The 26441-nt window shown below is 37.9% G+C and overlaps 1 protein-coding gene across 4 annotated transcripts in view; it reads left to right on the forward strand.

The window, feature by feature from the left end:
- The window catches only part of KCNK2 (potassium two pore domain channel subfamily K member 2), a 130050-nt gene extending 103864 nt beyond the window's left edge, over positions 1-26186 (forward strand). For all 4 annotated transcript variants that reach the window (XM_050315169.1, XM_050315171.1, XM_050315170.1 and 1 more), the window contains 2 exons: positions 7930-8069; positions 23790-26186. In XM_050315169.1, the coding sequence (XP_050171126.1) occupies positions 7930-8069; positions 23790-24107 (458 nt within the window). In that variant the 3' untranslated portion in view covers positions 24108-26186. The remainder of the gene's footprint in view (positions 1-7929; positions 8070-23789) is intronic.
- The last annotated feature ends 255 nt before the right edge of the window (positions 26187-26441 follow it).

A 26441-nucleotide genomic window follows, 5' to 3' on the forward strand; every position in this document is an offset into this window, starting at 1 on the left:
AATATTATTTTGTTCTTACTGATTATGAAGTGCAAGAATAAATACAGTGTTTTAAGAGGAATATCTTTTCAGCTGGATTTGCTAAAAATGTCTCACTCTAAAGTTATATGATTTAGTTTTTGTGTGCCTCTCTTACTTTCAAAATGTTCAGAAATCTGTTTCTACCATTGAAGTGTCTGTAATGCTGTTGGATCCTGCTTTTGGGATTTTTTTTTGTCAGTATGCACCTGTATATGTGTGTTTTGTAATGTAAGGAGAAGGTTTAGTACAATTCATAGATAACATGTCCAACTGTTATGATTCTATTAACCTGGATTGGTTGCAAACAACTTTGACATACTGAACTAAAAAAAGATTGGGCTGGTTCTCTGTGTCAACTTTTTTATTGAAAAGGTGTTAGAGGTGTTAGTCCACTTCCCAGAATAGATTTGAGTAAGTATATGCTGTCTGCGTTGAGAAAGTATGTTGATCAAAGTCAGTGATGTGTAGAGGTGAGGATTAGAAACTCAGAGCTTTGTGCTTTGAGCCTGAGACTTACTTTCTTCAGCCTGATTTGATGCTTCTACCGGTGCAGCACCAGCAACTCTCTTGCACGAAACACCTCTCCCAGGTCTGAATTCTCTGCAAGGCAGAGGGGGCTGAGAAGGACAGCAGTGCTGGGCTGCTGTCCATAGCTACTCTCCTGGACTGTAGCGTTTAGAGTTGACATTTACGTGCTGTGAGCTCCTCCTGTGCCTCATCTGTACCTACGGCTGTTGCATGAGTTCAAGTGTACCAAGCTGAGGGTCTCAAACTGGGTAACTCCTCTTATAAACTTGCATGAAGTTTTGTCTTACAGCAGTAATGTGGCTGGTCTTGTTGCTGGCAAAAGTTTATCAGGTTATTGAAGCCAGGACATCTGAAGTATCTGAACTGCTTGACATATTCACAGAATCACAGAATGTGCTGAGTTATAAGGGACCCACAGGGATCATGGAAGCAAAGGACCACCCCCAAGAGTTATAAATGATCTGGATAAAATGAGAGGAAATTTAGTTATTGTTGAACATACTAAGCTATGCAAGCACTCTAAAAGTGAAGGTTGCATGAGAAGTTGCCAAAGATTCTTGTAAATTATAGAACTGAGCTGTAAAATAGCAAATCAAATTTATTTGAACTTTTACATAGTTATTTGTGATGTTTATTTTTTTTTTTTGTATGTGTCTCACTGATTTTGTCTTCAGGATTTTGTGATTCTGGTCAGATACTAACTAGCACTAAACAAAAAATTTATGGCATTTCCAAGTCAAGAGTCTGGGTGTTTTAGACTTTCATTCCTGAAGGGCACATGTATGTCAGGGAATAAAAATGATAGTGTATAAAGGCCTAGTTATATTTACTGTAAAGCATTATGCGAAATGGCCCACTTGGCTCTAATGAGAACACTGAGTACATTCATCATTACTCCCATTATAAATTTCCATAACTTTTCTATTTGTAGAGCACTTGATAACATAATTTGTTCCTACATCACGTCTGCTTTTTAATTTTACCAGGAAACACTTTCTAAAGAATGTCCTTGAATTACATTGTTCTATAGCTGATGGCCTTTTATGGTTCACTTGCTACGTTGTTTTATTTATTTTAAAATCCCACTGTAAATCCATTATTTCAAAGTGTCATGCATGTTTTCTGTTTTCTTTGAGTAAAGTGCATAAGACTTGCACTCCAACTGCAATGAGTTATTGACTGAAAGTTTCAGTATATGGGAATGGGACTTGTACTCAGAGACAATGCTCAAGAGAACAGGGTTAGAGGGTTGACTCCATCCTAACTAGGAGGCTAACATTGCCACTGGACTATATTTTTCAGAGATGAAGTTGACAACATTGTCATCTTCGGGTGAACTAACACATTTAATGGCTGGTGGCTTAAATGATTTTTCAAAAAGGTCCACTTATTTTCTTGTGGAAGCTTCCAGTCATCGTGTGTATAAGTACTAAGCTATTTGAAAAAATCTGACAATGCAAGTTCTCAACAGAGTTGAGAGAATTTGTCCTAAGGGCTAGGCTTCCTTATTACTTTTGAGGAAGTATGCAGAATCTTTTGCACTCTAACAAATTACTAAGCGTTCTTTATGATTTTTGGATTGCTTGTTTTTCCTTTAGGTAAGTTATAACTACTGTGTGGACAGCAAGGGCCAGTGGTATTTTTGTGGTAGGCTTTGTCTAGAGCACTGTTTTGAAGCTGAGGAAAGCTGAGTCTGTAAACAGGGGAGAAAAATGTAGAGTTAAGGCACATAATGCTCTATAAGGATGTAGTAGAGGTTGTCATGATAGAACAGGGGCATTGTATCTGCAATTGTGCCTCTAGACCATGGCAGTCTCAGTTCTGGTTTGTCATGTAGCAGAAAGAATTGTGCTTCAGTCCACTTAGTGCCTAGGTGCAATGCATTTGGAAAAAATCCTCATGTTGGATTCCACTCAAGATTCTAGTTAAATCTGAAGCTTAGTGGTGGGCAGTGATGCTCTAATTTGCAATTATAGTAGAGTTTACTCTTAGCAATACAAACCAAAATGGCAATTCTTTTAGCACACCAGAGGTCCACATAAAAATTCATAAAGATGTGTCAGTTTTGGCTTATGAAGTTCCCTCAAAAATCCAAAATCCCTATATAGTTGAAAACTTTCAAATAATTTTTTTTTTCTGGGAACTGTCATCTCAGAGGAAAAAACCATAAGTTTGCAAGCCCTACATATGAATCTCATGGTTGTGTTAACATATGTATTGGGGTTCAAGGAAACACTTCTTACAATATATGTCATTTTTCACAATCATGGAATTTGCTGCTTTCTGGCATCATTGCAGGTAAGAGCTGTAGAGAAGCCCTGAAGAACTTTCAGGAGGCAAAGGAGAGTGTGTTTCTGAATAGCTGTACCAAAAGGGAGCCAACAGAAGAACTTGGGATTCAGGAATGTAATGGCATTAAAGGCTGTAGTGCAGACTGTCATGTTAGAAATTCTTGTAGTTCTCCAAAATTTTTCCAAAAGTTTCTTCTCATTTGTATGGGAGATCATGTATTCTGTTCCCAGAAACTAGAATAGCAAAACATCCCCTTTGGTAGTCAGAGTCTAAGTTGTTATTTGGAGCCTGTGGAAATTTCAGCTGTGGTTTCCATCAACAAGAGAACCCTTAAGGCAAACATAAAAGACTGATCACTCGTAGTGCATGCGAGGAGCCTTGTAGTGCGTTTCAAGAAAATGTATGAACCGTATTCCAAAAAAAATAAACTAAATGTTCCTCTGTCTTATGAAATGATTTGATTTTTCTAATTTTTGGAATGGTTGAACTATGGAGAGAATTTTTTTTTAATTGAAGAAAGCTTATTGTAGCTTTTTGTGAAAAAAAGAAAAACTGTATTATAGCCTGCCCTATCTTATGAAAATCAGGAAATAATCAAACATCCCTTTTCTTGTTTTCAAGAGAAGTCACTGATTTGAACATGACAGAAGAAAATCCATCCAAAACTATGAATATCTTGTGAAAGAGAAAAAAAATCTTTCCATGTCAATGTGTCAATTTTTAGCAGAACGAAAGATATTATTGGGTACTAAAGTTAGCACTGAGGCACACGAATATATGTATAAATGACAATATGTTGTTCAAATGTACAGATAACTCCTTTAACTTGCAGAGCAGTTTGGAAAGTTTATTCAAATATTTTGAAACCTGTTATACTAAGTCTGTTAGTATAACCAAATCCAAATTAGGTGACATGTCCAAAACTTAACAATTAAGTAGGGGGCAGAAATACAAATACCACATCAGTAGTCTGTTTCACAGTGGGGTATAATGATGATACAAGAGTATTCCTCAATTGGTCCAGTTAAACAGATCACAAAATTTTGCAAGTCTTACTTTAAAAATATATTCCAACTACTTTGTTATTTTTGTGGGGATTTTTTTGTTTGTTTTGTTTTGTTTTCCTAGTTTGAGCTCTGACTTTTATCTTGCTGCTTTTTTACTGTTTCTGTCTGTAACTGAATCTGATGTATGGCCATTGTAACACAGACACCTGGGTCTGCACTGTATTGGTTGGACTGAGACCCAGTTTGTAGAGTACTGAGGTATTTTTAGTCTCATTTAGTGTCACCAAACTGGAACACTTCACCTGGTGGTCAATAGCAGCCCAGTTGATCTGTTCTCACCATATGCTACTATAAGCTGGTAGAAAGGCCTATGCAGAAATCAATCGCTGTCATGCTGAGCAAGAGGTGTGTTGAGCAACCCATAAGAGAGCTGTGTGCTCTCCCACAGGCTTTGTGTCTTTTTTAGGTGTTTGGAAGTGCTCTTTGCCCCCTCAGGACTTCACATCCATAATGTGAAGTGTGATGGTGTGAACCATGCAGCCTGTTTTAAGCTTAAGTCAAAGTGCTGTCTTGCTTGATGCCTGTGTAGGACAGTGTGTAAGGAGTGTTTTATACCTGTGCTTTGTGTTCTGAAGTAGCTCTCCATTTTCCACTGAGTAGAATCAAGTGACTCATATGGCCTACTTACATTCTCCCTCACAGACAGCGCAATATTATCTTGTCCCAAGCTTTGTGTTGCCTCATCTCCACAGAAGCTAGCCTTTCCCTGTCCCTCTTTCTGCAATCCTCAGAGGTAATTTCTTTCAAGCTGCAGGGCTGAACCATCCTTATTTCTTTGAAGTGGGACAAATGACATTTGTAGATTAAGCATGTTTGCCAGGTATTTCACAACAGACATGATGGACAGCCACTACTATTCTGCAATTAAAATTGGATTAAATCATATTTTTATACCCAGGCTAATTTTTACTGCTTACGAAAAATCATAGACATTTCCTGATTTAAACGGCCAACTTTTGAATAAGCCAGGAATTTGTGCTGGTATGGAATTAAGATACTCAACATCAACAGCACTTTCTATTCTCAGTAGAAGCAAAAATGCAAACAAATCCAGACAACTTTACAAAAATAATTAAATGTTTCTATTTTGAGTCAGTTAGGAAGAATGGGGGAAAGGGTGGTAACAGTAAAGAAAATTATTAAATGATACTTGGTTTATACATATAAATAAGTAAAAATATATATGTTTGTAAACCTGCTCTCTCTTACCTGAGAACCAGAATCTATCCTAAAGCACCACTGAAATATTCTCTAATGCCATTCTTCACTAAAAAGGAATTCTTCACCTCAGTAAAGAGTATGTGTTTGGGCCATAGAACTACCTGTGCTTTCCAAAGTATTGAAAATCCCAAATAATTCAGAAGTTGTTTTGCAGATGTAAGTATGGTGGCAGCAGCAATATAGTGGCCTGTGATGACACTGGATGGGAAATCTCTTTGATTTCTCATAGATTTCAAGCTACTTTGGATCAAATCTTTACCACAAAACATCTTGGCACTAAAGTGTGGCTGCTCTTGGTAGCAGATTATGGCAGTGAAATTGCTAGTTAAAGAGTAAGCATGCTCCAGTTGTGAGATTTCTCCTTTATTGTGGTTGTAACCTATTTTGGGTAGAGGTTAAACAAAGCTGGGAAAAAAATTTTGTCCCTCAGCCCACAAAATTGGTTTTACCAAACAAACAACAGAATTCAGTTTCTGCCTTCTCAGCATTTTGCTTCCTAAAGGGCTACATAAACCAATTTGCTTTGCAAAAGAAAGATGATAGCGAATCATATTGATATACTTTTTATAATGTTACCCATAAACTCATTGGCTTATTGCATATACTTCAATACAAGTACATTTAGCTATGCCTACTCATTCATACCCATTTAAGTGAATTGTAATTCAATAGGTAATGAATTCATTTACTTGGAATTCAGTACAGTTGACTTTTGATCACGTATTCTTACCAGTAAAATCCTATTTAATGACATTCCTAGGTAGCTGCATTAGGGCAGTTGGAGCATCATAGGAGAGAGTATTTATCTCAGGCAAACATCCTTAGGTATCTCTCTCTCTCTCTCCCTGAAATTTAATTAAATTGCAAATTCACTGGAGGAGTCCTTCAAATTCAGAGGTTCAACAGTTAATAAACGGTTTAGCTGCTAAGCCTTATCCTAGAGTGTTTCTTTGGATACTTTTTTTCCCTTTAAATATAGGAAAACTGAATTCCTTTGGGCACGGCTAGATGGAGCCATCTCCTGGTCAGACAGTACAGAAAACTTGACTGAATATGAATTTGTCCTAACTCCTCTTCCAGCAATTAACTTTGCTCCAAGTAAATTAGGTATAAACCGTGAAGGTAATTCTTCCTGCAGACTGGCAGATTTAGGTTCTAGGTTCAGTTTATAAACAGAACATGCCAGAAATTAAAAACCGAGCGGATGCTTTCTATGATACTTTCTTGTGCATGAAGTTGAACCACTGAACAGTAGCTCCTGATAGAGCAAAGACATTGTGGTAATCAACGATTTTCTGATTTATGACAAATTTTTGGTGAATCGTCCCAAAAATCCTGTTTTACCTGTTTGACATGAGATGAATGTCTTAATCAAATTACTTCATTTCTGATATTTTGTATGTCTTGTGCTGTGACAAACTCAGCCCATTGGTGATTGGCTGTCTTCTATTTCAAATAAAGCCCTGTCTTCTACCTTTGTCTGGGATTACAAAGGTGCCAAAGTATATCCATTTTCACAATGTGGATTCATCTCTTGGATAGTTGAGTAAACCATTGGAGCTCAATGTATTTTATTGATGAAAAGGTCTAATTGACGTGAAAATAACTAAATTTCTGTCTGTGAGGGCTTCCATAAGAAGATAGCCATCTGTAAAATTTTTTGTTATTTGCAGGTAATCTCTGTGATAATAAAACTAGGTAATAGCATTACTCTCCATGCGAGTTAGTCTTGTTGATGTAAGAAGGTGCTTGATTTTTTGGGGCCAATTTTCCTTTGTCTGTTTCAGTAGAGGATGCAGATACACAAAGTAATGTGTTATGTACCATACAGGCTACTTCAATATGTCAGAAAAGGTTTTACTGTAGAGTCTCTTCAATTGTGGGCAGATATGCACTTAAAACACTATTTGCAGCAGCCCAAACCAGAAGTCTGATTTTATTTGTTGCAACAGAGATGAATTGAAAGCCTAATGCTCCTGTTTTATTATATTGCAAGATGTGAAATATGAGTTATTTCATATTGTCAAGAGCTCTGGAAGAACATAACTTTTTTCTGTGGAGATAAGACATCTGTTCTCTATAGCTGTATGATACCTGAAAGCCCCATTACAGACAAGAAGTTTATCCTTTTTTTCTTTAACACCGAGCAGAAGTGACTGGTGATTACGCCAGTGGGATTCAAAAAAGCTGCCTTCAGCTGACTTCTATTTTATACACCTTTTTTTTTTGAGTACTATCTGTTCAGCTCTAGTCCCTGTACCCTGGTTTCCCTCTGCAAAATGGAGATGGTAGTGTTTGCCTACCCAACAGGGACACTTGTTAATGCAGGTGTTAGTCTGTTTTCACTAAGGCTAAAAGTTTGAGATGTTTTAAAGTCCTTGTAAAACAGCTTTCTCAGGGTATGAACACATTACAGCCAGAGTAATACTTAAAATCTGGTACAGCATGGTTATTTGGAGCAGGTGGGAAGTCCTTTCTCTCAAGCTGTCCTCAATGATCTCTACCTTAAGGGATGATATCAGAAGTTGAATCAGTTTGATTCCATTTATTAATATTATGAACGATTAGCAATCATTGTCTAAAATGTGCACACTTCAAACTTTGCTTTCAAGAGTGGATGAATTTTTATTATCATTATTCAAATACAACAAAATATTTTGCTAGGAATTTTTACCTGGGTAAGAAAAGCTTTAAGAAATGCAACCTTTCTAGGAAAATTATTTTTAAACAATCTTTGCACCTATAAATATTATGTTTGATTTAATTTTAGCTGGTTTTGTTTGTTTGTTCATTTTTCCAGGGGGATCAGATATTGAATACCTAGATTTTTATAAGCCAGTGGTGTGGTTCTGGATCCTTGTTGGACTTGCTTACTTTGCAGCTGTCCTCAGCATGATTGGAGACTGGTTAAGAGTCATATCAAAAAAGACGAAAGAAGAGGTAAGAACATTTTGAAAGTGGAAGAAATACTCCTTTGAAAAAACGTTGATTAGAAGTTACATGCTCTTAAAGCTGCTTTTGCTCTTAGAGTGCACAGGTCAAAGCTGTTTATGTATAAAGTATATGCTGCATCTCAAACTGCATCGAACTTTGTAGCATACTGTGATTTATTTTCAAATGTCTGCATATAAAAATAGATTAAATCTACTAATAAATTAAGTGTATATGCACACTTGCACCCGACTTACAGGAAAAAAAATCTCAAAAATTCCTATCCAGGCAGTAAAATATAGATCTTAATTTTTGAGGCAAAAATCATTCTGCTTTGTTTCTATAGGGATGCAGGTATGTAAAGAAGAGTAATAAATCCCTAAATAGTCATATTTGAGATTCCTTCTATCATTTTATAGCAGTAAGAAAATAAATGTTTCATCTCATGTAAGGTATTGAAATAAATTATTTAAATATGCCTGGATATATTTTATCATGGTATCTTCAGCAGCATCCCTAATTACTTGTAGTCAGGTACATTGCTTTTAATTCAAACATATTTTGACTTGTAAATGTGTATTTATTATTCCACTGATGCTACAATATTTTACTTTAAGTTTTGTCATTTAAGGAAGTGTTCTGTTTTTGAAAATGTTAGAGGTAAATAAAATTCCTTTCCTTGTAGAGTACATGGTTCAGATTTTACTAGAAGTTTGAGAAAAAAATTTTGTTTGCAGCAACATATTATTTCCCTCTAATTTAACTTCAGTTCCTTTGCACGCATCAGTTCATTTATGCAACTCGAATATAAAAACTCTAATCTGTTTTTGATGGAATGAATATGCTGGCTACTGTGCAGTGGCCTACTACTTACATTGTTTTAAATTGTTTTCCTAGCTGTAGGGCATGGCATCAATGCCTATACGTGTTCCTGACAATCCTTGAGTTTCCAAAGACCTTGCTGTAAAGGGTAGCTCACCCCTGTATACCTTCACTCCCTACGGACCCTCAGGGTGCCTGCCATCTTCTGAGCAGGGTGCAGTGGCGATGCTGGCAGCAGGCAGGAGGATGTGATCTGGGCACTTGGGAAGGATTAAGCCCACTTTGTGTGGTGGGCAGCCCTTTTCCGTTGCCCTTGTTGCGCTCTTGGCTCTTTGTGGTTAGAGGCAGTGTCGTGGCAGATCTGTTGTAAGCGTGCTTACATGCCAGACAATTCATAAGCACTTAGCACTGAAGCAGAGGACAATATTTATTTGATCAGTTTCATTTCAAGAGCATCATCTTTTGCCCCATGCTGTAAATTTAAAAGGATATTTATGACTTTCCCTACACAATGAGCTTTACTTTCACAGGTAGAGGAGCAGCAGGTACCACATAAGTATCCCCATTTGCAAGTTCAACAGCTTGCAGGATCACTGTTTTGTTTTCTTGAAAAGCACTGGGAGTGTCTTTAACAACTAACCTACATGACTCACACTAACCAACAGATTACTTCCAATGCCAGTAACCTGAATGGTTTTGCTTTGTTATTTTGAACTTCAGAATTAGGTTGGTCTGGCCCATTTTTCCCTCTGCACCAGGACTAAGAGTGGGGCAAGCACATGTAGTGCTTCCCTTGTGCACTCTCCTAGTGTCTAACTGTTCTCAACTTGGGGCTTTTCCTAAATTGTCTTTAGTTTCCCTTGGTTACTTTTTTTTTGGATGTTTTAAAACAATACAATATGACTGAGGCACTGTGACTAGTGACCCAGACAGCATATTATCCAAAGATCTTAGTATCTTGACTAGCACAGTGAGGTTTTAATCTTACAGCGATGATAATATACTAAGAATGTTTGATTTTTGTAATAATCTTGTGAAACTATTTCAATGTAGACTAACTTTGGAAAAGATTTATAGAAACATGAACTGAACAAACTGATGTATTCCTCTAACACATCAAACACATTCCTATTTCTATCAAGTAAAATTCTGTTTGCCAGGATATGCAGCACAGTGCTATGCTGAGCTTTCTTTTCTCAGGCACTGGGAATGTATACCCTGTTTCATCTTTCCATTCCCTCTCACCTTTATAGCCTAAACAAGCATATTCATTTTGTCTACAAAAAGGAAAACCTCATTCTTCAGATATATCCAAATTCTCTTGGCTGATGCAGGTATTTGGGACTCTGCTGTATACAAGTCTCATGCGTGTTAGATTAGATTAAAGGCAGATATAACATAATTGGTACCATTTGTTTAATTAATCATATCTCTAACATTCAGAAATATCCTCCCTCTACTTCTTCACGCATTGCTCAGGCATATTCGAGAATTCGTAACAGAAATAAAATGGTTTAGCACTTAAAAAATGCTACAGTTTTTAAAACGGCAGAGACTAATTTGAGAATTGAATTTTGGCATAAGCTGTGTGCCAGTTAGAAAATACAGAAGGTAATTTCTCTGTTCCAATGATACTTTTAGGGAGAAAGTGATATAAATATATTAAATTTTGTTTAAGATTAGTTTGAACAGAAGTATTATACAAATATTTACAGATTTCATTTTATGATAAGAACTGCTGCTCTTAGCTCATCCTTGGTATCTGCCTAGGAAAATTCGAGTGAAGAAGCTGAAGGAGCTTAGTTGAAATGCAGTCATCAAGTCTCCTCCATACCAGCAGAAGCCAGAGGAGACTGAATTTCTTCTACTGTCTTTTCAATTAAATCTAACTTTACAGTTGACTGTTCCACTTTCTGTGAGTGCAGATTATAGCAGGGGAATCTATCTGAAATTCCAATAGAAATGAGTGCAATGAAACCCTTGTTCTGAGTATGTTTTTTAAACTCTCTTAGGGAAACATTATGTCAGTCCTTGGGGAAATAGCTCATTATACCTAAAGGTAGCCTTTGAAATCTATTGAGAGGCAGAGGCTAAGATAAAATCAACAGAACGATTACTAATGCACTCTGAAAACTGAAATAGTTTAACATATTTTCTAGGGAACAGGATACTGAAAATCTTCCTTCATGAAATTTACTCACTATGGATTATCAACACCTACAAGTACATAAGATTTTGTGTATTACTTGTATCATAGTGTTCATGAAAAAAATAGTAGTCTGGCATGTTTTAGATACAGGTGGGAGCAGATAATTCAGTAGAGATCAATTGTATTGGTTTCAGCAGTCTAAGGCCAAGAAGCAAAGTCTTAGTGAATGGTTATTAAGAGTCCAGGACAAAGACAGAGAAGTTGTAAGTGTTGAACAGACCCTCTTTACTTTCTCTCAGGAGATAAAACTATGTATCAACAGAGGTTATATCTCTTTTGATAGGCAGCCATGACTGGGAAACATCAGGCTGGAGTCCAGTCACTAGTGAGGTTCTGCAGGGCTCCGTCTTAGGCCCAGTTCTCTTCAACATTTTCATTAATGACTTGGGTGCAGGGCTCGAACAAATACTAAGTAAGTTTGCTGATGATACTAAATTCAGAGGAGTTGTTGACTCCCCTGAGGGCAGAGAGACCCTGCAGAGAGACCTCGACAAATTAGAGAGATGGGCAATCACCAACCATATGAAGTTCAACAAGGGAAAATGCCAGATTTGTACCTGCAATGGGGCAACCCTGGATGTACAGACAGACTGGGAAAATGAGACACTGGAAAGCAGTGCCACAGAAAGGGACCTGGGCGTCCTGGTGAATGGCAAGTTGAATATGAATCAGCAGTGCCCTGACAGCCAGGAGGGCCAACAATGTCTGGGGGGGCATCAGGCAAAGCATCACCAGCCAGTTAAAGGAGGGGATTGTCCTGCTCTGCTCTGCACTGCAGCGACCTCACCTTGAATATTGTGTGCAGGTTTGGGCACCCCAATATAAGACAGATATAAAGCTATTAGAGAGCAACCAAGGAAGGGTCAGAAGAATGGTGAAAGGTCTGGAGGGGAAGCCATTTGCAAGTGGCTGAGGTCACTTGTTCTGTTCAGCCTGGAGAAGACGAGACTGAGAGGAAACCTCATTGTGGTCTTCAGCATCCTCATAAGGGGAAGAGGAGGGGCAGGCACTGATCTCTTCACTCCCGTGACTAGTGACAGGACTCAAGGAAATAGCATGAAGCTGAGTCAGGGGAGGTTTAGGTTAGATATCAGGAAAAGATATTTCACCAGAGGGTGGTTGGGCACTCGAACAATCTCCCCAAGGAAGTGGTCACAACACCAAGCCTGAATTATAGAAGCATTTGGACTACACTCTCAGACACGTGGTCTAATTCTTGGGGTGTCCCACATAGGGCCAAGAGTTGGTCTCAAGGATCCCAATGGGTCACTTCCAACTCAGCATATTCTATGATTCTATGATCTCTCTTTTTCCTTTTCCTGTAGTCTAGGGTAAAAAGTACTGATAAATAAATAAATATCATAGCATATTTAGGGTATGAAAGGAAATCCCCCTTATTCCAGGAAGAGAGCATGCTGATAATGACTATCAATTAATATCTATAGTTCTATTAGTATTTTTAATGCAGTTGCATTGTTTTTAAAAGCAGTATAATGTATTTCACTGTTTCAACAAAGTAGAACATCTCTCTTTTTTCAGGATACTAGCAGGAAAGCTTGCCAGATGCAAGTGTATCTGAGACAAATATGATCAGATATGCACTAATACACAACAATACTGTATTTTGATAATAAAATCCAGATAACTGGTATATCAGTCAGTTGCTCAGGTGACTTTTGTCTTCTGAAATACTCTTGAGAGTTTTGTATGCATCAAATGGGAAGGGAGGTGAAAGACAAGTAGAGACAGAAGTAGGAGTTTTAGAAGGATAGATCTGCTACTGGAAGCAGTTCATACAGTAAGATAGATGAAATGTCAGAAAGTCACTGGAACATGCTGTGTGCTGTAATCTTAAGTAGGTGATCTGTCTCTGAAGTTCAGCTTCAGCAGTACTAGCTTGCCTTAAACTTCCTCCTATTCATTATTCTCTTTACTCTGATTACTCAGAGCACTTTTAAAGTCTTCTGATTTTAGTCTCTTTGAAAAGTAAATTTTCAGCAGGATTTTTTTCCTTACCATATTTTTTTTTTACTTCAGTGTGCAGCAGCTTCTGAATTTCAGAATTTTCAGCAAAAATGCCTACCCAAACAAGAATCTTTTACATTTGGGCTATAAACTTCAGATTTCTGTTTTTAAAATTATGTGCCTAAGTCCCTTGACCTCACGATATTCTCTTTGTTAAGCTCTAGTCCAGACTCCACCCAAATCAGTGAAGATAGGATTCATCTCTAGTGTAGATATCAATATCTGACCTACTCATCTACATTTCCTTTATAGCCAGTGGAAGAAAATGAGTGTTTCTAAGATGACTCATCTGAATTTTTTAAGGGCTTTACCATATGAGACAAATTGCATCCTAGATGAGCCTGTTCTCTTCACTGTATATCAGGAGTCCAGGTGACTGACTTATGTTAGGCATCAGCTCAGTTTGAACAAGTGGCTTTTCATGCTGGGTGTCTGTCTTTTGAATGGAACAATATGGTTCCAGCTTTATAGACCAAGCTTAAAATTTCATAAGAAACATCACAGTCACTTCTTGTGGAAATTCAAGAGGCAGTTGTTATCTTTGATATTTATAAACAAGTTAAAAAAATTTGACTCATCTGAATGATTATTCAGTTTAATCTTCTTGGCACCAGTGACAGAGCTGTCACTCATGTCTGTCAAAACAGAATTAGGTTTGACATGATGATGCCATGGAGATTATTGCACTCTCTATATTATTTGTTGTCTTTTCATTTTACTAGCTTCAGACTAAAGGTGCTCACCCAGCATAAGGGTGCCATCTTAAAGAGAATTGGAGTCTGTTTCTCAAATCCCCCAAGAAGGAACTCTAAATGTAGGCTGTATACATGAAAAGATGAAAAAATAAATGGACTCAAGAGAGAAACAGATTTGAGAGGTTTAACGAGTTGAGCCAGCCTACCAGGCAAACAGATAGGCCTCAGAGGCTGTTTAGTGAGGGGGTGTGACCAAGGAAGAAGTTGTTCAGTCATGTTTGAACTCTTTACTTTTGTTTTAAGAAACAAAATCTGTTCACTTAGAAATGAAGGTCATAGGAATAACTCTTCAGCCTGGTGATCAGAGGCTTTTTAGAAAGGTGTGAGTCAATTGCTGATACATTCTGCGTTGTTTTAAGTGGGATGGATCAGCTTCTGTTGAAGAAAACAACTGTTTGGGCTTTTCCTTTTTTTATGCCTCCTTCCCCAAAAACAAACTCCATACAAACACCCCTTCCCTCCCCTACACCCCATAGCCCCCAAAAGCCAGTTTGCAGTAGTTTTATTTCAGAATTTTACATCCATGAGTTCAGTGGGTTGGTCAAACTGATGTGATGAAGTTTGTTCCTAGAAAGCACTGAACTAGGAATATTTGGGGGCGACAAACATACTGTGAAAGCAATTGCATGCAAAGTCATTTTACAAGGTAGTGATTAATAGAGGTGACAATTTTAAGATATGCAAGCAAGGGATCATTGAGTTTCTGTGGGAAAGTGGTGGTACTGCTGCAGATGTTATTGAAAGGTGTATTACTGGAAAACAGTCCCTTGATTTGAGGTCTAAACTTCAGAAAAAAATGCAGAGAGCTACAAAAATGTCACAAGAGAAATCTCAAGAGAACTCTGTCTAGCATTAGGATGGGTTTTTTTCCAGTACATCCAAGATGTTCAGAAAAGTTTATTTGAGAAGGAATAACCACAATCAAAAAGGTGATTGTTTCTAATAATTTCTGTGAAACTCGGAAAAGTATAAAATCTTTATAAATACAATCATATGTCTCTGGTCAAATTTGACTAGCAACAGGATAAAAAAACCAAAAGAAACTTCAAAATAAAAAGTAGGAGTACAGTCCATCTATAATATCCCTGAGTCTCAGAGATGTATAAAGAGTTGTATTGGTGTAAGGAGAAGGTAGAAATGCTTGACCTGCTTTTGAATGCAATTTGATCTCTTCGCTTCTATGAGTTTAAGTCATCCAGTTGGTGTTCTTAAACCTACCATAGCAACAGTCTGCAATGCTGAGTTTCTCTATTGATCACTCTTTTACAAGTCTGCTGTAGTATTATGTTCAATAATGAATAAGAAAGAACATCTTGTTCTGAGAGTCCCAGGGAAACTAATCTGCTGATGGTTTTGACACTTTTTTGGAGATGTCAAACCTCATAGTTTTGTGTAGTTTGGACAAGTGATGACTGCCTAACTTCAGATTCAGCACACACACACACATAAAGATAACAGCTACACTCTTGTCTTGCTGTGGTTGTATTTATATTGTTTATACCATCCCTGTTATCTGGGCATAACAAAGTCATTTAGAGACTGCTGTTTTGTTATTGCATATTAAGTACCGGGTCCTGATGTGATGCTGGTGGGGTGTTGATTACAAGCGATATGCTGCCTAAATACACTCCCATGAGGAGCAGCACAGCCTGCGGTGCTCGCTGTGGGCATGGGGACACTGTCAGTGTCTCTCCTGAGAGCCCCTGTGCCTGGCCCTGCTCTCCCACAGTGCTCTCCCTTGCCTCACCGTACTAAATGGACTGTTTAGGGAAGACAAAAATGCTTCCAGTGGGGGCTACATGCAGCAAGGGAGTGATGGCAAGCGTATTGAATTCGAAAAAGTAAAACTAGAACAAGTGACTTATACTTCATAATAAGAGAAATTTATTAAAGAGAGATCAGTTACAGCAGTGGCATTTCTGGGAGTTAATTACCCATAGAGATTCCCAGAATGTATGTTATGATGCTTTATATTAAGAAATCTTAATTTTTGGAGACAAGATATAATCCATCCTTTAGGTTACAGTGACAACTATATCTGTGCTTTAAGTTATTGATAGTGATATTTAGTCTGGAGTCTGTTCAGCCTACATCTTTGTGATTAACATCCCTGAAAACTTTGCCTTTTTTTTTTAAGATAATCTCAGTGCTTGGATATTGTTAGGAAAATATACCAAAGCCTATAATTAATAATGAGCATATGAACTTGATAGTTGTCTTGAGAACGAGTCCCCAGACAAAGCCAATTCAGCAGAACGCCCTTGCAAGAAGTTTTGTTGATGTTGAGGAAAATGCTTTGCAGTTGTGGATAAAAAGGACTGAAGAAGCTGTGGAATGCTTTCCTTCATAAGGGATGGATGCAGCTGTAATACTAGTTTTGAACAGCCAAAGTGGAACTTTAATATTTCACCCAAATATCACTCCTGATATTGACATTAGAAAGTTCAGAAAGAAACAGATTTTGCTGGTACTTGACCATGTAGTTACTATGATCGTTCTTGAGTCAGTACCAAGTAAAAATGAAAAGTAATTTTCTATATTTCCTTTAGCACTTTTTTATAAGCTAAAGAAGTCCAATGAGTTTACAAAACAGTCATTGTCTCTTACCTGTGGGAGAAAGTTGATGCAGTCTTTCAACTGCCTGTGGCTTGGGTTTCATTATGCTTCTAGTATAGTTCCTAATGTTTGCTATTTCTGGTTGCAGAAAAGTCATTGGCTGTATAGTGCAGGCAGAGAATACACACTGTTCTCCTGAATCACCTTAAGCTCAACTGGTAGAGCTTCATGTAAACCTAAGTACTTTCTTGTGGTTAATGCAGGTAGATCTCGTTCACTCTCATCAGGTTGAAAGAAGGGTTGGATGGCTCTCTGAGGTAGATGGAACCACTAAAAAGAACAGCTGATTTTGAAAGAAAAATGTCAGCATCTTCCTTTTTTTACCTTGGAATTAAATAATAAAAGAGAAAATTGGGGATTGAGATAATCAGGCCGATAACTTGTCTAAAGTATTGAGGCATAGAGATGTGCGGCTCTATGCAAAGAGGTATCCGATGAACAATATTCAGTAATAAGTCTGAGGAGATATTTAGCATAGGAGGTATTTTCATATTTATGGGAAAAAAAAAAAGAAGATAAACCAAAATAAATGTGTCAACTGTTAGTATATCTGGTTCTGGTTTTGTAGATATGATTTTTTAATATTATTTTTAGGCTGGTTTTATTTTGTTGAATCAGACCATGATGGACCAAAAGGGCCCTTTCTGCATCTACCATCTGTCACATCTCCACAAAACATATTCCCACAGCTGCCACCATAGACGTTCCTCTACAAATAAAACAGTCAAACTTCACAGGCTCTCTGCATTCCCATTGGAGAATGTGGTTTGTTTCATCCAAGGCATCAGATGTGCTCATGGAAGTTATGTGGGTGAAACCAAACAATAATTGCTCACCAGAATGAACTCACAAGCATTGCTTATTACAGGACTGAATAATCCAGTTACCATCAGGATAGCATTGTTCCCAAAACATTTCTGACCCCTATGGCTACAAAAATACAATTCTCTATGTAACTGAAACATTACTCCAGGAGGCAGAAATTTCTCAAAATAGAATCTTTTTCCCTCTAGTATTTACCTGAAAAACAGGTAAGTGGGGGAACAGAAAAAGACATCACATTGTTTCATGTGTGCCATTCACTTTGAAATTAACGTCTGCTGGTTTAAAGACCTGGTGTGCAAGAGTTGTCTCCTGCAGAACTGAGGTCCTGGCAGAATGAGGGAATACAAGTTGGTGGTTAAACACCTGGGAAAGTTCAGCATAGATATCTCATTGGCGCCTGTGGTATTTCTTGCATTTGTGACTGTTTTTCTTCACCTTTAAAGACAAGAAGAGCACACTCTAAATACCTGTCCACAGATTACAGTACAATTGGATTTGGGTATGTACTAATAATACTATAATTACAGAAATACTAACAACCAGGTAATTGGGTTGGGAATTTATTTAGTTGGACTACAAATGAAATTCCTTTAATGTATTGGAAATGCACAGGCTTCACTAAAAATGTCTGTGAAGCTTGTTTTTTTCTTTTCTGCACTCTGGTCTTTTTTAACCTATAGACAACTGCTGTGGCCAGCAGCAGCTCAGGTGAGAAAAAGTGGTATATGCTTACCCAGAACTGCAAGAAAGTGAGATGGCAGGTAGAAAAATCCTCCTATGCATGCAGGGATGAACTCAACCAGCAGCTGAGTTGTTAAACCCATCAACCCTCACTGTACCTCCATTTTTTGAAAAGGAACAATTTCTGTGAATGCTGGATGAGTTTCCTGAAAGCTAAGACAAAATGTTATGTACTGTACTCTGCTGCCTGCATAATGTGACATGTAATGCTCTTCCTAGTTTTGTCTCTGAGTAGCATATCATGGAGAGGTTAATTGGATGTGTTATTTTTAAGTAACAGGATAAAGTACGCTGGAGAGGAAAAATGAATCTATGAAAATTTGGAGAATGCATTAGGCATAAATGTTAGAAATTACATATTGAGGAACATCTAGACTGTTAAGAATATTTGCAAGGAAGGCTGCTTTTCCCCCCTAAAATGTAGTAAAATGGATACCTCCAGCTCACCTACTTGCTTTTTAAATTCAATTTTTTGGCTTGCACTAACATGCTCATCATAAAATGTATGAGCCCTGTACACCAAAGGGAAACAACATAAAGTACAGATATGAAAGAAAAAGCTGCATATATTATTTCAAAATACATGTTTTCATTTGCTTGCATGACATATCTATAATGCTATTTTTTTTTCTTATTTGGTACTCAGTGGTTTAGTTCCTCCTGAGTATATCAAAACTTTGATGTCATATATCTGAGTTCCATCCAAGCAGTATATATTTCTTCCCACTCTGTAAATAGAAGTAGATTAACTGGTTATACTGGAATGTTTATGTGATGGGATTTTTCAAGGATCTCCCTGAGATAAAGAAGCAAAACTAAGACAAAGTTAAGTTAGGCAAGTGTACATTCATTTTGGCCTATTTAAGAATGTCCTTAATTCCACTTGCATTTGTTTTTTGGGGTTTTTTGTTTGTTTGATTGGTTCATTTTTGTGGTTGTTTGTTTGGGTTTTTTGTTGAATTTTTGGGGTTTTTTTGTGGTTTTTGTTTGTTTGTTTGTTTGTTTGGGTTTTTGTCTATTTGTTTTTGTTTGTGTTTTCGTTTTTGTTTTTTTTCCTGTTACACCACAGATGTGGCTTAATTCAAAGTACAGATTACCTGTGTAGAGGTTATGGCTACGTGGCTTGTGCTTTCCAGACTACACTTAGTAGGATGAGTGGTCTTCCTGCATGGTGGGCAGTTTTGCTTGCATAATTATTTAGATATTTTTTTGTAAGTGGAGTGCTCAGAAAGATTTGCAAACTCCTGACAAGTATAAGGGATTAGAGTAAATGTACTGAAGAACAAAGCAGGTTCTTCAGTATGTTCCAATGTTTTTTTAGTTATAACAGTAGCGTCCCTTTGGACATACTTACATTCTGGCTCATGCTGTTGGCCTTATCCAAGTGTGGAGCTCAGGTAGACAGTGAAAAAGCTGTGGCAATGAAAATTAATAGGAAGTTTTGACCCTACTAGAGATATTGAGAAAGAACCATTTTTAGGGCATTATTCACTTAAATGGATTTTGGCAAGAGTAAGTGGAGGAACAGTCACTTTTTTCTCCATGGTTTCTTCCTAGTTCTGTCAAATTCAGTTTGTCTGTCTTGGAGTTATTATGGTGATTCCGTATGTGGAAATCGTTGGGTCATTCAGGAAGTTCATGCAGTATTTTTTTGATGTCTCTTTGTTTTTCACTACAAAAACTCCTCCAAAAACCCCAAGTGACTTTAACAGCAATGAGTAGACACAGTTCAAAATTGTTTAGAGGCAATTTCTCATTATAACCTAATAGAATAAATGTGACATTTCCACCACAGGTAGACAGAGACACCTTGGCACAGACATTTAGAGATGCTACTGGAGATGACCTGTGGTATTTGAGACATCCCCATAGGGCTGTCAGATATGATGCAGATCATATGGGGTATCCAGGCAGTGGTAGCTGGAGGCCAAGCATCCTGTGCTGGGCAAGGAATTGAGTCAATGCTGTTTATTTGTTAGACAAGTTTCTTTGTGGGTTTGTTTTGTTTCTTCTTTGTTTGTTTAGTTTGTGTTGTTGTTGTGACATGTGCTGTGTGGAATATTTAGTTACTATAAACCATAATTCTTGAGATCTTGTTATTTGAGACCTGTCTTCACTGGAATCAATAAGGCAGTAAGGTGCTGCTTTATAACTGCATAATAAAGTTACCAGCTGTTGATGTTCAATGTAAATAAGTTTGAGTTGATACTCCTTGTAAAAATATGTTCAACACCTTGCAATCTAATTTGGATTTTGATGTGGAGTAAGTCGGTTCTGGAGCTGGGCTAGGGACTGTGTCCCTATTACTAGTGGCATTGCGGCATTTCTAATCCTAAAGGTTAGGAGTGAGAAGCACCACCAGATTAGTGCTGCTTAGTGTATGGCTGAGTCAGGTGCTATCGCTGTGACATGTTTTTCCTATTGCTTTTGAAATACTTTGTGACATTCAGCCTTATGTTAGGTACTTAGCTGTCAATAAATTCTGTGGTTAAGAGGCCATGCTCTCATGTCACACTGTCCCCAACTAGGACAGCTGCAGGGTCTACAGAGCTGAGTGCTGTAATGAGGCAAGAAAATTGCATACATTTAAATAATTGTTACAGTAGGTAAGTATGTTAAAAATTTAACTGTTTTGAGCAGCACAGGCAACTGGCATTTCAATCGCTTTGCATAAGATATTTTGTGGCTGTCAGCACCCAGATGAAGAGGAGCTGTAATGCAGTGTGATAAAATACCCTAAGGACAGAAAGAACCTGAACATATACAAAAATGTCCCTATGGATCAAGGAGAGATCAACTTATATAAGCAAGTTGCTTATATAAACTGGTAGTTAAAACCTGCACATTTCTTTTCTAATAACCTTTTGTGTCCTTAATTGCTATGGAATTATGAGTTTTATTCTGAAGAAGTAACATTTTTGAGTATATTTCAGTTTACATGAAAGCTAGGGGGCTGAAAGCAGTGATTTGGGGCATGAACAGTTCAAACAGCGTTGAAGTTCTACTTTCTTATTCATGCCAATTCCCTCTGTTTTACTAATAATGCATTTCAATTTTGAACATTTTTCAATTTGGGTTTTTTGCTATGATTTTAATATCAACCAGCATCATAGCTTTGGTTTATGGGCAGACAGAATTGAGTCTACCACGTTAATGTTCCACATCACCTTAATTGGAACGAGCCTATTTCCAAAGGCATACTTATTTTGTTCTTCAGCTGGCTGCAAAACTTGCTTCCCAAAAGAAATCTAATTAGAATTTAGTCATCAGATATCCCAACAACTACAATTTCAAGATTCTCCTGAATAACTTGCATGGACAAGAGCTAGCTACCTACTGTAACAAGGGCAGCTTGTCCTGTGTGAGAGGCATTCATTCTGAGTCTATCCTAGAGATTACATAGACTTGCTTTCTTCAGAAGCAAGGCCAGTTGATTTTTTTTTTTTTTTGCTGGACAAACAAGAGAGAAATGGGAACTGGGGACCCAGTTCAAGGTGGTTATAGCTTCTAGTAAGTTGCCAAGATGCAGTTTTAAAGCCTGATAGCATCTCTTGAATGTGACCATATGCAATGCCGGAGATGTGTGCCTAAGCAAAATAACGGGTGTGGTAAATGCTTACACAGCTGGTGAGTGGTATATATATAAATATATATATATATATGTACATATACATGTGTAGAGAGTAAGATAGAAACCCATATACTGACTCTTGCCCCCCTAGAGAGAAATCTGCTCCAGGGCCTGAGCAGCCTGCCTTCAGTAAGGCTTAGGAAAAGGACAAAACTGCCCCAGGGTCTGTACTGGTACTATTTATCATATTTTTATTACTTGTTTACTACAAATAAAAATATTGTAGCAGCTGAAATGTTTCAGCATTACAGATTTCATTATTTTCAGATCTGAAGTGCAGTATGTCTGATCCTAATTGCACGATTTAAATACTAATAATCATTCAGCTAGGGGAGTCCTCTGTGTATTACAGATAATAATCCTTGTTTTAGAAAATGTACATAATGGGTCCACGTTCATCATCTGTGTAATTCACTGAAGTGGAGACAAATGTAATAAAATGACCCCTGAGTAAAGAGATCTTTTTGTTTCAGTTTTGGAAGGGGAAAATTTTCCTGTCATTCCTAGATGAGCTGATTAATTTTTGCCTTCATTATACTCCTGTTTTCCACTGCACTGCAAAGCATGAATAAGCCTGTGACCACTTTTCTCTGACCATTAACCCCCATTTTTCTCTGCGTTAATTCTTTTTTCATTTCTGTGCTTATCAAGTCCAAGCTTGCTTGCCAATGATTGAAATTCTGGTCTCAGCAGGACCAATTAGACTAATTTATTTATATGAGTTAAATTCTCCTGAAATGCTTTGCTTTGGAGTTGTATTTATCGGAAGTGTATTTTCTCTGTGCTATACTTTCCAAGTATTAAGCTGCATTCAGTGCAGAGATTTAAAGAGAAACAATCTATTTCCTTTGCAGTTATAATGAGATAATATCTTTGAAAGGTGCCTCCATTAGTTACCTATAACTTATTTAATATTGTAACACTGGTTTGGCTGAAATACAAGAGCAAAAATATAAGCAGTATATCAATTACAGTCCATAGTTCATCTCAGACTATTATCTAGAAGAGCTCCTCTGTCTACCTCATTCTGTATCTCAGGAAAAATAAGGATAATTTGGGGTTCTTTTGCCAGCAGATGCTTCCCTCCCCTTCCTCAGCCCCACTCTCAAAGCTTGGGCTCAGTTTTCTTAGTACTGAAATATTGAAATAGTGGAAGGAAATCTTAAGAACTTTAAAATTATGGTCGTTTTCAGTGAAACTGTATTAGTCTTTTCCATAAAGGCTGTCATTATAAGGACCTGTAGAGCTGGAGCACAGGAACTGAGCAGGCAGCGGAGATCTACGTACATTTCTGAAATGGTAGTGATGCTACAAACTGGCAGCTTGCAGCCAATCTGACTGGAGATCCGTGCATAGCAGGGGAATTCCCCCCCTCCAGCCGTACAGGAACTGCACGGCAGCAGCAACTGGCAGGATGCGATCCCTTCATGTGTGATCGGTTACAGCTCTCCAGGTCCCACGCTGCAATTGTCTTCAGGCTGCTTAGCAGAGCATCGTTTCAGTGGAGTCAGGGTGGTAAACAAACATGTCGCTGAGGTGACTGGAACTGTTGCTATATTGGTGCTACGTTTGAGCAAGCACAGAAAAGAGACAACACAAGCAGGCTGAAGGCTTCTTTAAAAACCCTTTTCTGTCTAAATTTAGAAAATTCTTTACCAAGTCTCCCAGGGATCTTTCCAGAGACAGTGGAAGTGCTCATAAATAACCCCACACCCTAGTAACAATACATAACACAGCCTGGATTGCTGGAATTTCAGCATCTCCTGACCAGCTGGGTATTTTGCAGCTGTCAGGGCTCTGCAGCTTCCCTGTATTGCTGACTGCCTATAATTAAAAAAAAACCAACCAAAAAACAAAAAACCCCATAAAATATTTTTACAGTGTTTTAGGAATTCTTGGTAACTCTTACTAGTGCAGTATTTCTTCCTGTTTAGTTGCTATCAGCAAAAGTGTGAGTCTGTAGTCATGAGAAATATGTACCGGCAGCAGCAGCATTTTGGCAGACCAAAGGTGCACTGCACTCTCATTAGGCTTTTGAGCCTAAACAATGTCTAAAGTCCTTGGTCCTGTAATGCTTCCTATTTTTCCCCTCATTTTTGCCACAGGTAGGGGAGTTCAGAGCCCATGCTGCAGAGTGGACAGCCAATGTCACTGCCGAGTTCAAAGAAACTCGAAGACGCCTGAGCGTGGAGATCTATGACAAGTTCCAGCGGGCTACCTCTATCAAAAGGAAGCTCTCTGCAGAACTTGCCGTCAACCACAATCAAGACCTGACTCCCTGCAAGAGAACACTGTCAGTCAACCATCTCACCAGTGAGAAGGACATCTTACCAGCTCTGTCAAAGACAGACAGCATTTACATGAATGGTTTGACACCCCACTGTGCAGCAGAAGAGATAGCCGTTATTGAAAACATTAAGTAGCTCTAACTTTGGATCCCAGCCGTTGGGAAGCTCTTGGCTTAGACTAGCCATATACATTTCTTCTCCACCCTGTCAATGATCAGTGCTAACAGCATTTTGTATGTGTGCATGAGTTCCACAGAAACTACAGTCCAGAGTTACCGTCGCATCTCTTCAGAGACACCAAGATGAATGGCACTTCTGTTTCCGAAAGATGCTGGAACAAGCAATGTCTTCTACCTTTATCTGCCCAGACTGTTCTTCACTTCTAATGTGCCATATGGCCTCACAAATGAATCACACTTGTTTATGGTAACAATGTAGCTTTGAGGGATCAGTCCTTAAAATTTCAGGGTCTACCTTACTGAGCCTAGGAATGGACGTTTCTGAACTACAACACATTTGTAAATGGCAAGAAATTCTTATGCAGCCTTTTACCTAAGAAATTTTTGTCAGTGCCTTATCTTTTGAAGAACCAGAACCTCTACAGTTCCTGTATAACTTCTGTTTGGTTGTTTAATTTTTTTTTTTTTTTTTTTTTTTTTTGCATGAGAAGTGTATTTCATTTAAGCTTTCATTTTTCTTGAAATGATGGTGTTTCAAAGGTGTCTGTCATGAGGATACCAACCAGCATGAATGAATGCCAAAACTCAACAATCATCAATTGATGTTCTTAGCTCCAAATGTAAAGGCACTGCAGTTTCAAAAGTTGAAAACATGTCCCCCAGAAGCATTTTGTTTTACTCAGGTCCAGCTGATAATTTTTCACACTGACTGGTAGAATTTGCAGCATTTGCAGACTCTTTTCTGGTCTTATTTTTCCAAGCAGTGTTCAGCAGTTGTTTTTCTCTGCATCAGATGTACCAAAAAATCTGCAGCTTATCTGTCACTAAATTATTTGGTAGATGACAAGAGCAAATAAAAATTACAGTTTTGATGAGAGGCAGGGAAGGCTTTTAATTGCTGTATTCTAATAATCACATCCAGAAAACAATGCAGAAGAATGCAGCTATTTTTAATAAGCATAAACCTTCTACCAGATGCCAGTATGAAAAGGATTCTTAACTTTTTAAGTCAAGTCACACCAGAAGCCACACGACATTTTACCCAGGAATCCTGCTGGAGTGCTTTCCTGAATGTCACAGGGACTGCCTGTGCTGGAGTTGAGACTAACATGGGAATGCAATTGAAACTGGTATCACTGTGACTTTCTACATTTCAAATAGAGATGGCTCTGAATATAAGTACAGGCATGAAGAAGAGCTGATAAATAGCACAATCTGAATACTGATGGTTGTTCGGACAGGATAGGCTGATGAGAAGTGGATCTAAACCAGACTGTGGGTTTTCTTTATTGGTTTTAAGAAAACATTAATTTTGTATCATCTGTTTTGCTTAGAGGTGTACATGAGATTCAGAAGAAATGCAGGATGGAATGGATAATTTTGCATTTTTTTTTCTTATGTTAGTCTATTGTAACCTGGCTGTACATAAAATGAATAGAACAGGCCTTAAAGAATAATTTAGGCTCTGTGTAAATTAAAAAAGAATGGGACTTTGCTGATTGGGCATGATTCATGTGGCAAATCTTACAGCATCTCTGACCATTAGATAACATGCAAGACATGAATGTTAACGTTTTTTGGATGCTTAGCTTGTTTTCTAATAAATATAAGTTAATATGTAAATTCAGTGTAAATATCAGTCAATTAACATTTACAGAGAGTACGCTTTTAAAACTAAGAAAGTTCCATGACACAGCACCGAGCAATGCTCTTATAACAAAGACCCTTGTTTCCCCAGCACAGTGTTCTGAATGTCCACATGGCAAAGGTTCTTCTTGCCATGTATAAACTGTGAATTGTAATGAAAAATAAAGTTTTTAATTAAAATAAGCTTTTCTGAATCTCCTGCTTGCTACAACTGGAATGCTAAGAGATAATTTGTGAAACCGATTTTTGTGCTTACATTGGTTACACATTACAGCAGTTTGCCACCTGCTTCAGTTTAAGCTGGTTTAGCAATAAAGGCTTGACTCACCCAGCACAGAAATTACTATTTTTTGTTCGTTATTAAAAATAATGTTCTTTGGTTGCCATACCTTGAGTTTCTTGCTATTTTGTTTCAAAAACTTATTAGGATACAGTTTGTCCTGTCATGTGTAACAGAGCTGGTGGTGGTTGCTCCATCTTTGCACCGAGGGAAGTGCACCGGGCTCTGCCCCGCTGTCCTGACGGTTCCCATGTGGTTACTGGCAGCCTTCTGCAGAAGCATGTGAATCAGCAGCTCTGAGGACAGCGGCCTTTCACACCGGAGCAGTTGTTTCTACAGTGAATATTTTACAATGACATCTCT

Source organism: Myiozetetes cayanensis, unplaced genomic scaffold (genome assembly GCF_022539395.1).
Source record: "Myiozetetes cayanensis isolate MyiCay16 unplaced genomic scaffold, myiCay2020 scf2-11, whole genome shotgun sequence".
In the NCBI taxonomy this organism is placed as follows: domain Eukaryota; kingdom Metazoa; phylum Chordata; class Aves; order Passeriformes; family Tyrannidae; genus Myiozetetes; species Myiozetetes cayanensis.